Below are 14,752 nucleotides of genomic sequence, written 5' to 3'. Positions count from 1 at the left end.
ATAAGTGCGAGAATCCTTTTGGTCTGTGTAACATTATAATATTGTGATATATTTTATAAAATAAAACCTACGTATATATATCATTAAGGCAGGAACAATCCCTTTGGAGTATTTTTGTGTATTGCACCTTCTGACTCTGGAGGACGATATTTCGTCCCACTGTGTACTGTAAGTATATTGTTAGGATGACAATAAAGCTCTACTTGACTTGACTAGACAGGGCACCTGTTCATCATAGGGTGAAAACACACATATACACATACACAGTTCAATTTATCTTTGACAGTCTACCTAACCTGCACATCTTTGGACTTAGGGAGGAAATAAGAGCACCCAGAAGAAACCTACGGAGATCATGAACCCTGATCTCCTTACTGTGAGGCAGCAGCACTATTACTGCACTTGCATGCCTTCCTATATATAAACATAAGCATATAGATTTCCTGTATAGGCTTATATATTCAGGGAGAAAGAACATTGCAACAGGGTCAAAATTTCACATTTACAATTTTATGTAAGAGAAGTCAAGTGCTGAACTTTTTTAATATGAAAAGCAGTCTAATCACAATATCCCTCATTTCTGACTGATGTTATTTCTAGTTTTGTGTCCCTCCTCTGTGCTTGATACTATTCTTTTTTTTCTCTCCTTATACTTTACTATTTTCAGATGTTACATGGACACTTTGTGTTAAATATCCATTAAATTCTGATTTATCAACTAATCTGTATTTATCAGTTCATCCAAATGATATATTTTCAGTTATATCACTAATGGCCTGCTTTAGCAACATGAAACAGTGGATATGTGAAAATTACAAGTTCTTAATAATATTGTGAAAATTAAAAAGATATTTTTGTGGCAGATCTGCATCGACCAAGACCTTACTGCCTGCTCTTAAAATGAACAGCTTAAATTTTACTTTGGCTCAGTTCATTTGACATTTAGGCGTTATCTTTGACAATGACCTAAACTTTAGTCATTGCATTTATGTATTTATTTTCACCAGATTCAAAATATTGCAAAATTAAGGTGGCTCCCTAATAGGCATACAAAAACAATTTCATTAATTTATATCAAATAGATATTACAATTTATTTTAGTATCTTTTACAGTTCTTTAGAAAAAATAATAATTAGAACTACTCTTGTTTGACATATTAAGTCATGAATGGCTTTGACTCCACTTTCCCTTACAAAACTTGTTAATGCCACACTACAGAGCATTCACAATTCGGTTTGTTTAAATTTCCCAGGTTGAGGTAGCGCAGTGGATAACACTGCTACCTAGCAGGTACACACAGTCGTGAGTTTGAATTCAGTGCCTGGACTATGCTTAGTTTGCACACTGTCTGCATGTCTGGGTGAGTTTTCCTCCAAGTACTTTTTCTCCTACATCCAAAAAAAAGTGCTGATTCAAATGATTAGTAATAATTGCAGATGAAACCCTTCCCTCGTAAGTGTTAGCGTAAGTGTTAATTGAGTGGGTCCTGAGACGGACTGCCACTCTGTCTAGTGCTTCTGCTGCCTTGTATCCAGTAGAATAGGCTTCAGTCTCTGATGACCATGAGAGCTTTTATCTTTAGGATATTCATTTTCATAGCATGCACGGATATGTATTTGTATGTACATACTGCATGGTGATCTTATATTTTAAAAAGTGGTGTTTTCTATTTTCTTATTTATTTAACTGTATCACATTACCTTCGTCATAAAGACCCTAGGCTCTGTAGCTGCTTTGCAGTCGCTTGTACTTTCTGATGAACAACACTGTACTATAATTTCCTTTATGAGATCTTATGCCCTCTAGTGGCAAGGAGGTGTATTTGTAAATGCGACAGGGTTCAGAGCTTCTCAATATAAAACTGTGTCGTAAAACCTAAATCTAAAGGAGTCAATTGAAGTTATAGGGGACACAGAGGAAGAAAAGTCTAAGCCCTTTGTTCACATCCCAGCCTGACCACTGTCTTTATAGAGTTTGCACGCTTTCCCAGTGTTTGCATAAGTTTTTCTCTGGGCACTCTACTTTTTCTCCCACATTCAAGAGATGTACAATGTGAGCTAACTGACAGGTCTAATCTGGCCAAATGAGCATGTGATGAACTTCCATGGTTGCTTCCTAACTTCCTTTATACCTAATAACCCTGTATTAGAATAAGTAGATTAAAAAAATGATATAAAATATTTATATGAATTATTATTTAACTATTGGAATATTGAAATACAATTTAATAATTTCTTAATGTAAACAAACAATTATTGATTCACAACAGTCTAAAATGTATCCACAATCATTTGGGAAATTTAGTAGAGAAAAGCCAAGCAAAATGACACCTTTTATTGACTAACTAAAAAGATTACAATATGCAAGCTTTCGAGGCAACTCAGGCCCCTTCTTCAGGCAAGATGTAATCAAATTTTTAAAATTCAGTAGGAAATTGCTGGAGAGTTTTCATTATGAACGAATTAGGTAAAATTAAATAAAGTTCTGATAATAGTTTTTTTTGCCATATGTAAGCATTATTTTGGGATTTTTATTTGATTTTTTTCAAGTATAAAAGATATACAGATCAAGGCACTATCTAAAAATTGATATAAAAATGTGAAAGACCTTATATGACAGAAATAGATGTGAAAGATTTCCTTATATGAGAGAGATAGGACAGTCTCTTGATGTTCCATGGAGATCTTCCAACCTAAGGTGCTGCGAGGGGCCTGTGCTTTCTGGTCACATGGGCCTAAAGCGTGATAAAAGTGGACAGGACAGGTGGAAGTGCAGCCGGCCTAAATTTGCTCAGGGTTTGGAACTCTGGCTGACTGACTGCTCCAGGTGACTTATGCCGGAAGTGCCCACTATGTTATTGGGGGACTCCATTGTTTTTTTTTAATGAGCTCTCAGGGCATTGGCTTGTTTAAGAGAATCCCCATGTGTTAATCAGTGAAAGAGCATTCACTTATCATTGCTGAAAGGGACAAAGAATCTTTAATAAAAATATTCAGCACTCTCTAAAAGTCACAACAGATAAAAGGAAAGCATTTATTTGGCCTCAGTCAGTTTAAGGAATGATTGTTTTTGCTCAGTCCATGAGCATGTCAATGCAGCATTCCGTGCTAACACAACTTTATTCTTCAATTTATTCTTTAAGCACCTAGCACCTATGGTATGCCATCTGGTACCCAACTATAATTGGGCAGTGTGTAATTGTCTCTGTACAGTAGAAAAATGATATCACTAACTGAAAAACATTTATACTTTATAAGGCTATTTGTCTGTAGATCTGAGGTTTGCCAGGTGTTGTCTGTTACTTGATATTCCTTTTAATTTGTATTGCAGATGATACGCTATTGAGTTCGGTTAGTGATGAGCAGCTGTTCCTAGTGTGATTAAATTAAGTTGTTATTTTACCCATTTGTATTTCTAAAAAAAAAAATAATCAAACTTTAGATAATAGTACTTAGGGGATTAATTGCAAGAATAAAATGAAAATTGAAAGAATGAAGAGAGGATTGTCTCCAAGCGGACTGTAGTAAATGCTGAAGAATTGGATTCTATCATAAATATATCTTCTATAGAATATTAAAACTGTCAATTTTAAAGGAGAGAAACAGTCCATAGTCTGATAAGTAAACACTAAAGATTGCAATTTAAAATATTTCTTTGCCACAGACTCCACATGGATAGCTTAAAGCTGAGAAAAAAGTTTGATAAACAGGTAGCACATTTATGATTAAGTGTGATGTGGGAGAGCTTTTTCATCTGCCATAGGTACCCAAGATGCTTTAGTTTTGTCATACCAAGTCTGAGCAGACAAAGCTGTTGTGTTTCTACATTTTGATTTTTTTTGTTTTGTTTTTGTTTTCTAATTAACTTTCACCTACTTTCTATTTGCAGATGGACACTGACGCAGTTTCGTCACAGTTTAGGTTCAACCATTCTGCGAAGTTAGTCACCCACATGGAAATAACTATCACATACATTTCATATATTATTCAAAGTTCAAAGTTGACTTTAATAAGTGCAAGTTCCAAAGTTAAAACAAAAATGGTACTCACTGATTTGTTTGCTTCAAGAACAAAGTAAATTTTCAAGTTAGATTGTGAAAAAAGGGATAAATAAGGAGAAGACCCAGTCATCTTATTAAATGACCAGTAAACTAACCCTAGCCCACAAAGCTAGGATTTTCCCCAAATGTTATTTTTCAAAATAAACGTGTAGTATTTTTTTTTTGGATCTGTTTTACATTCTGTTTCATCATAACTGTTGCAGCCTTCCCTCCGTGTACTGTCATGAACTGCACTCCATTGACCGAACTTTCATTTTCCTCGGAAACCATTAGCAAATGTCTGTACTGAAGTTAAAAGTAAAAACTCCATGCTTGATACGGTGTGACAGAATCATAATGTCATTTTTTACTGATGCACTACCGTTCACGTTAAAGTAATCTGAGATGGCTAGAAAGCCAATTCAGTTTAAAATATCTGAATGAGTTTCATTTATATACACTACAAATCAACTTTTAGGAGGACAGCAGCTTGTGTGGCTTTTGGTTTATTTATATTATGCTGCACAGGCCAGGCAAAAGTTAATCAGTGGCAAAAATGGCACACCATGCTTCATAAACTAGTTTACAAATGTTTTAAAAAGTTTTAGGAAAGTATCTAATTATTTGTAAATACCTTTTGTGCTCATACTTAAAATCTCCCCAAAAGACATTTTCCTATTACTGTACATTTCTCACAAATTAGAATTTTATAATTAGAAAGTTGCATAGAGTGCCCCTTACCAGCCCCATTGTTTATATACTTACTGTAAGGATCATTTTTCTCTCTTATTCCATCCACTCTTCCATCAGCATTAATTCTTAAAAAATAGCCCCCATTCTTACAATAGAGTCTCTTGGGCTCCTTGAAGCCTCCTGGAGGGAAGGTGCTACTGGCTCCATCCTCAGGTACTGTAGGAAGGGTTGTGATTCCTCCTGTGGCCATCTCAAGAGCCGCTCTGCTTTTGCTGGCACAATGCTGTCCAGTCCAATCTGTTGTGCTGTTCTTCGGACTTCCTCTCTAAGATATTCGTATTTTATATGTACTCTGCTGTTTGAACTGGGAAGCCTCAGTCAAAATATAGAAGGCACAAAACGCATGCTAAAAGTCAGTAATTTCATTATTTAGTGCAATGGAAAAGCAGATGAAGACAACTCCTTTATGGAAAGTATCCAGTGCCAGAGTCTTGAGGATCACTTACATAAGTGAAAGTATTAGAAATCTGTAATTCCACATAAGTGAGAGTTTTGTTCTCATGTTTCTCTTAGGTTGTGGCATGGAATTGTGCTGAAGTGTTTACTGCTGTTCTGACTGAAAAAAAAGCTAAGCTGTGAATGTGAAATACTATCCGAACCGGATCAGTGCGCCTGCGTCCACCGCTGAAGCCTGCTTTCTCTCTCTCTCTCTCTCTCTCTCTGAACACACAGCCACACTAATCTGTGAGAGGCTCCTAGGGGGGGCTGGGATTTTTGGATTTGCATCACATGACCCCATGGCAACTAAGGACTGCAGAGGGAATGTTCATTAAGGAAAACCTGAGCAAGAAAAGCACATGGCTTCTGACAGTATATCATCTATATGCAGTGCAAAAAGGCTTTTAAAAAAAATCATCTTCAGACATAGAATAGACCTGTATTAAGGTGTTTACAGAGTGAATCTGAAGAGAATTACAATTAGTTTTTAGACAAAGCAAATGAAATTTATTTGTGATCCCTTCTGAGGGAAAGTAAAATTTGAAATCAGAGATCTGAATCCCACATAGGCACTTTTCATCTGACTGCTAGTGCTTTTTGATATACAATGTGATTGCAGACTGCTGTCTGTAATCACATAAACATGAAGGCTGAAAAATGAAATCTTTGCTTATTTCTTATGTAACAAAGTTTGAGTTCAGGTTTCATTTATACACATCCTATTCTTTGGTACCATGAGACCACAATGGTGGCTACACCAACATACTTGTACAATAGTTTTTCTGCATTATTAAACATTTATAAAAATCTGTTTTATATTGATTCTCATTTCTTAATTTGTAAAGCCTTCTCTCTCTCTCTCTCTCTCTCTCTCTCTCGCTCTGTCACACTCTCACCCTGTTTACACATATACAGGGTGAGTCAAAATTATGTTAACACTAATGGTACTGCTATGTATATACTTATATACAATTTTGCGGACAATTTATGAACTGGTTTAGACATTCCAATAAATCATCTTGCACATATGAAGTATGTTTTGTGAATAAATTGTTTCTGCCATTCAAATAATAATAATAATGATAATAATTCATTACATTTTATATAGCTGTTAGCATAATTTTGACTCACCCTGTATGTATGTATATATAGTGTGTATACAATGTAAAGCCAACATTCCAAGGTCAAGGTGTCCCATTTAATTGTCAACAAACTCGAAACAATTTCTACAGAAAAGAGCAAAGGGGTTGTTTGCTTCACAGCTAGATCATTTGAATTAGGCTAAGACATGTTACAATGTCTTTTCTTCACAAAGGCTGCTTCAATAATGAACAGTCTATTTTGGTTACAGCATTCTTCTTATAGCAAGCAGGTGGAAGGGGAGGATTCTTTGGAGGCAGGGCAAATATTACATCGTACACTTTCTGGGTCATCTTCCTCCACTTTAAGGGTGGAGACAGTAGTTATAAATTGTGCATCACCCTTACTCATACTATTTGTTTTTACCCAAAAAGACCCTGTGAAATTGTGGTGAAATCCTTTTACCTCAAAGCTTAAAAAAGGGAGCAGGTCTCTAAAAAAAAAAAATCACACAACACCAGACCTCCCCTTATTTCAGGACTGGTCCCACTGGATTGGCATCACCCTTGGCATCAAACTCAAAAGGCAGGCTTCAAGTCTGAACAGACCCAAGTAATAGAGATAAGGAAGATTGTTAAATTTCTGATTCAAAAGAAAAACAAAGGTATTTCCTTTTATATATTTAATATATATATACACAGTATATATATATTGTGACCACGGCCGCTGTTCAGAAACTCTGTCTTAAACAGTTTTTCAATGAGAAATAAACACATTCTTATACCTCCTCTTTGCGGGATCAACTGCGGGCTTGCGCACAGGGCTTCAAACATTTAAAAGATGGAGCCGCGGTCATCCCAAGGTCTCACTCTGCTGTCTCTCTTCCCTCTGCTCCAGTTGCTGTTTCCAAGCCACGGTATCCCCTTGAAGAGGAAGACTTTGTGTTCTTTAGAACAGGAGTCAGGGCCGAGGCGTCAAGTTTGTCAGCTGTTACTTGTGTGGCCGGATCGCTTCTGAAAGAGACTTGTGTTTATACAGAAATCCTTCTATACTCTCCTGTGCAACTTTGTGACCCAAGCTTGACAATATACTGTAATATATATATATATATATACATTATTTTAAAAGAAAATCATGAGACAAGACTATTGCCAAGAGATTTTTTTAAGTCCCACTCTCCTCTCAACCATTTTCAACCATGCCCACTGTCCTCTCACCTCTCATTCGTGTGAATCTTTTGTCAGACACAGTTCCTGCGCTCTCAGCTCTTATAATTCTTATAAACTTTAATTTCCCAATAAAAGAAGACTTATTATGTCCAAAATCTTATTGAAGACTTTCATCCTGAAGGGATATCAACAGAAGAAATGAGTACACAGGCAATCCTAGCACCAAGAATTGATGAAGTCAAACGAATTAATGCAAAAATTGTCAATCGGTTACACAGCAGTGACATGTACAATTTTAACAGGCAACAGGAAAGGTAATGTAGTATATCTTCCGCAGATAACATTAGACACCAAAGGAGATCTTGATATGCCATTCGTATTAAAAAGTTTGCAGTTTCCCGTTAGAATAGCTTTTGCTATGACAATTAACAAATCACACGGACAAACATTTGAAAAAGTCAGTTTATTTATTAGAGAGAGAAATGATATTCACTCACAGGCAGTTATAAGTTGCGTTGTCATTATGTAAGTCCAAACACGGAATCAAAATTCAATTTGATATTGACTAAAAGTTAATTAAAAAGTTGTTTTTACTGAAGTTTTACAGTAAAAGTGTAAGTTTAAAAAGTATTTGCGTGTTACTTTCAAATCCAAACAGAACAAATATGTATAACGCAATGAATACCTCTAACGCAACACGAAACATAATTTTCTTTCAATTTATTACATTTTACTATTTTTTACGATGGTTAATTACTCGCTGTAATGTAAAATAGTTAGTCCTATTATGCATATGTAACAATTCCCATATATAGTCACACACACATGCTTAGGGGGCAGTCAAAGGGGCCATACAAGTGTGAAAATACGAAAGATGGGGGATTGGAACAGAGTATTAATACCTTTTATCTTCTTCCAACAGAAAAATAAAACAATAACAATCATAAAATACCTCATATCCGTGCAACAGCGATACTTCTGGCTCTCCGTAATAACTCCACTTCCAGGTCCCTCTGCCAAAGATGTCATGTCCGTCCACTACCGATGTTCTCACTTCTCGTCCCACATCAATGACTTCACTTCTGGCTTCCTATGATGATGTCAACCCCGTCCCCCAAAGAATACGTCATTTCCATATCTCACTTTCTGCTAACTTGTTTCCATTGCTTTTTTGTCTCATTTCCTGTTTTTCTTATATAAAAATACCTCAAAGAACCAATTCTCTTGTCAAATGTATTTTTGTTACAGTTTTGACTGTGTTTTAGTCTTAAAAGATCACTCATCAGTGCCAAAGCATTATACAAGGAATTCCCCAACCCTTGATTTATTTTCTCACAAAGTATAAAATGAATAAACCCATATCATTAAAAAATCATATTATTACATAAATATAGTGACTAAATAGAACCAAAAACAGAATTAGTAACATATGTTACATATATATGAAAATTACCTCTCTATTATAAAAAAAGTCTTGGAAGGAGATGAGACGTGATTTTCTCGGAGACACTTTAATGTCCCGTGAAACAAGGCAGTGAGACAAAAGGACAGCTGCTGTACAGGCTTTTAAATGTTCGACGCAACGTGAACGGCAGAGATGTGAAGTGGCTGGCGCGTAGCGCACCAAGGGGAGGGTGTTGGCAAGCGAAGCGAACAGGGGCAAAGCCCCCTAATGTTTCATCAAAAACAAAATTACTAAATAAGACTGGGCAAGGGCAGTAACTAAAAACACTTACTAAAAACACTCCCCACGTTTGTGTGTTTGATAAAAGTTGTGTTCAAAAGTTTGAACACCGCCACATGTTTTCAATGTAATGTTGATTTTCAAAGCTAATGCAGTCTTAAAACATGACATAAAGCTACAAAGTTTAATGACCATGGCATGTGCAAATGTTTCAGCTCCCTGTCAAAGAGTAATTAATGATATCACCTTTGGATTAAGTTACAATCTCAAAACATTTCTTATAACTTTTGGGAAAATGACCAAGAAATGAAGGTAGCTAAATTTTAGTCTTAAAACAGGTAGAGTAGAGAACTATGAAAAGAAAAAGAATCACAATCAGATCACATAGCCAGAGTCTATAATGTTGCCAAGAGCTTGTCGCACTAGCTTGTAGTAATTACCTCTTACTTTACTAATCATTGTTTTTGGTATTCAGAGTGCATCTGTAAGATTATGTGCCTGGGGCAGTATATACAGTATCAATCTTAAATAGATGGAGTATGATGATCTAACTCTTTACATGCCTTCCAAGCCACGTGAATGGCAACAAGCATAGCAACAGTAAATGGACTGGCTACAGCATACACATATTGGCACAAAATGGCAGCAACCACATAAGGTAAAAAACAATTAACCAGAATAACAATAAAAATAATAAACAATCAGCAAAGCAAGTCTGAAATTACCAAAAATTGATCCAAATTGATTATTGAGATATCAGCACCACTTAGAAATATTTTTAGGTCATCTATCATGTACTGCATGTGCATTATTCTTAAAGTGGCATACTACGTAAGTATGTATAGGACAGTTAATAAGAAGCTGATCAGTTACTTTATTGTTACAATCTAAGGCTTCCAAAATCTTATGTCATGTTTCATGAGAAGGAGTAACACTGCTTGACAATGTAGGAAGGAAAGAAAACCAGAATGCAGGAGGGGACAATAGCAGTCCATATTCAGTGTGTTTACATGATAATAATTAATAAACCCGGAAAATGGTTTCTAAAATTCCATGTAAACCCTTATTCCAGTTTGGGAAATTAGGTTATTGGTCTTTATGAAACCTGGTTAACAGACATACTGTAGATTTCTCAGTGAGTAACCCGGTTATTTGACCATGTAAACTCTTAACCAGGTTTCAGTTAAGGATTTTGTACTCTGCCCCCTGCACTCTGTTTGCCTGTTTAGCTTCACACACCCTTTCAGCAGTCACAGGTGGAAACATCCACAAGATAAATTTCCTGAGGCAAATACTTGGGTGATCATATTATTCCTTCACCTGGTTAAAATAATCTGTCTCAGTATTTCAGAAATTGCTCATTTTATGTTGAGATGAACACAAGTGCTAAGATCAGCAGCACAATCACAAGGACATTGGGGTAATGCATTAAACATGATGTGTGTTATATTGTTTGATTACTTTTTAAAGCAATGAGTAATCTAACACAATACTTTACTGAAGTAAATATACCTGCTTTATTGTTATTCCAGCAGCACTGGGTGTAAGGCAAGAGAGCCGCATACCATATGCCGATCATTTGCAGGGCTTAATCGTACAGCTAAGCAGAAAAGAGTGCATGGTGTGCAATCCGGTAACAGAAACATATCAATAAAGTGCCATCTTATTTTTAATCCAGCTTGCTATAGATACGTTGAAACAGTGTGGTTGGGTGATGCAGCAGCCAGTGTTCATACCACGAATCATCGAGAGCTCAGGTAGGTAATGTTAAAAGGGGATGAATGCTATTTACTTCAGAACACATGAAGGACTAAACATAGTTTTCTTGTGATTTATAAATATCACAGGTTTCATGATTATTTTTGAATTCACAGTGATGGTTAACTCTTTTTTTTTTGTGCAGTTTAAATGCGTTGGAGATTTTTGCAGAAGGACAACTCCAGAAGATTACTTGCACATATAAACCCATATTTATTAAGAAACCAAGATCTGACTTTAACTAGTTTACTCAACTTATCCTGGTTTTGTGTGTTTGTGTATGCACTGATTGATTATCAAGCTTTCATTTCATGCAACTGATCTCAAAAATCCTTCCATCCATTATCCATACCCTAACTACAGGGTCACGGGGGTCTGCTGGAGCCAATCGCAGCCAACACAGGGCGCAAGGCAGGAAACAAACCCCGAGCAGGGCGCCAGCCCACGGCAGTGACTCAAAAGTATGAACAGCTAATCAGCAGCTCTAAGAAATTATTCTAGACTAATGTTATTAATCTTTAACCTAGAATTGCTGACACAGTGGCCCTTACACAGTCGGATCATTCCACAGTTTTTATCTTTAAAACCTGTGGCATATTTAAGTCATAATCTACTCTCCAGTATGTGTGTACTGATATACTGTTAAGTAAATTGTGTCCAAGCTACTTAATGCTTTACAATTTACATCAGGTATTTAGAAATCACAGGCTGCAGTAGTCAGTTTTACTACAAATAAGTGCATGAGTTAACTTCTCTATATACAAAATACTTAGAAATCTTCTTAATCTGAAAGGATGGGAGCATGTGCTGATAGCACGTTGCCATATCCACCACATGACAAACCACCTGGATTGGGAACCAATTGCAGCTTGGTGACACCTCAGCACCACACTGGAACAGTGTGAGTTTTTTTTTATGGTGGCTAGATTCCAATCCTACCACCAACCCCCAAGTTTTTCCTTTAGGTTGGAGTACCTGCTTGCAGGGCTGGATGCAGATTAACGTCATACCCAGGAGGAAGCAATTGTAGGTTAAGAGCATTGCTCAAGGGCCCAACAGAGTAGAGTCACATCCTGAAAAAGCAGGTATTAAATAGTAAGAGTAATGTCATTCGTAAAGAGTTCTTACTTGCATGTCTTCCCTTAGATAAGAAGCACTGCCAGAGCCATAGCTGGCCATCTTTAGAGCCAATAAAGCTGCAGTGGTAGCAAAATGATGGATACACACACTGTTTAATTGTCCACCCAGAGTATGAGTCAGTATGTTGACTGCACATACCAATCTTAACAAGAAGAAATGATCTTTATATATAATATGCTACCGTGGCTGTCCATTTGTCTGTCCAGAATTTTAAATCACCTGTAGCTCGCAAACTGTTTGACCGATTGACCTGAAATTTGGTACACATATACTATGTGACATCTACTGTCTGCTTTTGGGGTGAGGATTGACCTCCAAAGTTATTCCTCTTTTTATTTTTATTTTATTTTATTGTAGAATCAACTCTTGGCAGAGGTCAGCAGGGCCGTTCTCATCCCTACCACCTTCGCCATCACTTCCCCTGCCTCTTCATATCTTAAATCATTCTTGAGGTAGATTGAAGACTTAAGTGCCAGCTTAAGTGAAAAATTAAAGAAATTTGCAACACAAACACTGACTTAATCAGTTTTAACGTGAAAAGATGCTGATGAAAGAAGAGAAGAAGTGGGCCACTAGGGTGGAGAAAAGAAGTGCTGCTCAGGAAGCAGCAAGTGCATCAACCTCTGAGCAAATGAATGCTAAACATACAGAGAAAGAGTATGAAAACTATGAATAATCAAGTCAAGTGACGTGCAGTGTGCCGTTACTGGTAAATAATAATAGGTGGACAATCAGTTCATTCATAAAGTTAAATGTAAACATTTAAATAGTGTACTAGACTAAATGGTTAACAATAAATGCAAAAGAGGAACAAGAATTTTAGGTTCTACAGTGCCACATTCTTGTTGTATTTGTACAATTTGTATTTTTTCACTCTTTATTTTCCTGAAATCATGCTGTCTGTGTGATATTTCTGTTTTTATTGTGATTGCATAAACTAGTGTAAATTTGCCTGGACTTTTGTCTCAGTTAGAAAGTAAGATTGACCTTTTTCTTACTATTTAGTCTTTACTTTGTTTTACTACTTTTCCCTGGTTGTATGTTGATTGCTTTGTGATGTCTTTGTGTTTTGCTCACAGGAGCTAGTAACAGCAGGTACCCACTACCATTTTTCAAAAGACTGGTTGGGTGAAGCAAGCCCTTATAGACTCTACAATGAGGCTTACTCTTTATTTTTGAGTGTTTCTGGTCAGTTAGGATTTCTTACCACAAGCATATTTATTCTTAATTCAAACCAATCTGAATAATTGCCATACTGATAGTTTCAGTGAAAACAAAAATTATATTCTAACAATCATCTTCAAAAGCATATCTAGTGCAGTACAGGGTTACTGGTGAAATAACATATACTTCTGGGTGGCACAGTGATGCCGCTGCCTTGCAGTAAGGAGACCAGTGTTCAAGACCCAGGTCCTCCCTGCATGGAGTTTGCATGTGCTCCCTGTGTCTGCGTGAGTTCCTTCTGGTGCTCTGGTTTCCTCTCACTGTCCAAAGACATGCAGGTTTGCTGAACTGGTGATACTAAATTGGCCCTGGTGTGTGTTTGCCATGCAATGGACAGGTGGGCGCCATCTCCAGGGTTTGTTCCTGCCTTGAGCCAATGCTAGCGAGGATAAGCTTCAATCCCTGTGACCCTGGTCTGGATTAAGGAGATTAGAAAATGACATGACAAAATAAAGTAGTTTTGCTATTACTATCTTGAAAGAAAACAGGCAGAGGGAAGTTGTTTGTATAGTTTGGGTTTGATTTAGAAGTTAAATATTCAAGAAGCTGACAAAATTTTGGTCATTCTAGACAGGGATGGTGTTGTAATATTGTGATTTATTACATACAAACATATAAGAAGATGCAGTAAATTGCATTTAATATTGTATATAATTAGTAATACAGTTAGACAGACAGTAGATGGCAGTATAGCAAATGTTATAACTAACATGAGCAGAAAGGTTTTGTAGTTAATTGTCTGAAAACAGCAGGAGAAATAGTATATAGTCTAGGTCTTGCATTTACATTAATTCAAAATCCATCTGTTCATTCATCCATCTTTTATCAAATTCTTTCAGTGCACTTCATTTTCAATGAGGCTGGAGCATGTGAGTGCTAGTTTTGAATATCTCAATTGACACATTTTGTTAAATACTGTATACTGGTGATGGAGATAATCTCATATAAAAAAAAGAGAGAGAGAGAGTGATATCATCAACTTCATGCTTGTCTCAAATCAAAACTGGAAGAAAACTGTTGGCTGAAAGCAACTGGCTTTTAAAAAGGCACTGAATTTGGATCTGGCTATGAAAATGGTAAGTAGAGATGTGTTTGTAATCATGAAGATTCTTGAGGTGTTACAGTCTTGTTGGAATGTTCACATGATGATGATGCAAGTTTAACAGAAAACAAAAATGCCAGAGCAACATGTGACACAGTGGATAGAATGTCTGCATCACATCTCTAACATCATGGGTTTGAATTCAGTATCTAACCATTGTGTTTATGAAATTTACATGTGGCTGTTGAGGTTTTCTTCCCACATTCCCAAAGACATGGAAGTTACGTTAGCTAGCGGACACAGATTTGCCCAACTGTGTGTGTGTGTGTGTGTGTGTGTGTGTGTGTGTGTGTGCCTCCTACAGTGGACTGACATGTTATCCTGGGGTGTTTCTTTGTGCCCAGTGCTCTTGTAGTACACCTTC

General features: G+C 36.6%; 1 protein-coding gene across 1 annotated transcript in view; it reads right to left on the bottom strand.

Moving 5' to 3' along the window:
- The window catches only part of fgf2 (fibroblast growth factor 2), a 52,108-nt gene extending 46,456 nt beyond the window's left edge, over window positions 1-5,652 (bottom strand). Inside the window, exon 1 of the mRNA XM_028802034.2 lies at window positions 4,806-5,652. Within this exon, the coding sequence (XP_028657867.1) occupies window positions 4,806-4,983 (178 nt within the window). The 5' untranslated portion in view covers window positions 4,984-5,652. The remainder of the gene's footprint in view (window positions 1-4,805) is intronic.
- Window positions 5,653-14,752: the final 9,100 nt, after the last annotated feature.

The sequence above is a fragment of the Erpetoichthys calabaricus genome, chromosome 5 (genome assembly GCF_900747795.2).
Source record: "Erpetoichthys calabaricus chromosome 5, fErpCal1.3, whole genome shotgun sequence".
NCBI classification, from domain to species: Eukaryota; Metazoa; Chordata; class Cladistia; order Polypteriformes; family Polypteridae; genus Erpetoichthys; species Erpetoichthys calabaricus.
The sequence above is the reverse complement of the archived record's forward strand: the minus strand, read 5'-3'. Positions and strand labels throughout refer to the sequence as shown.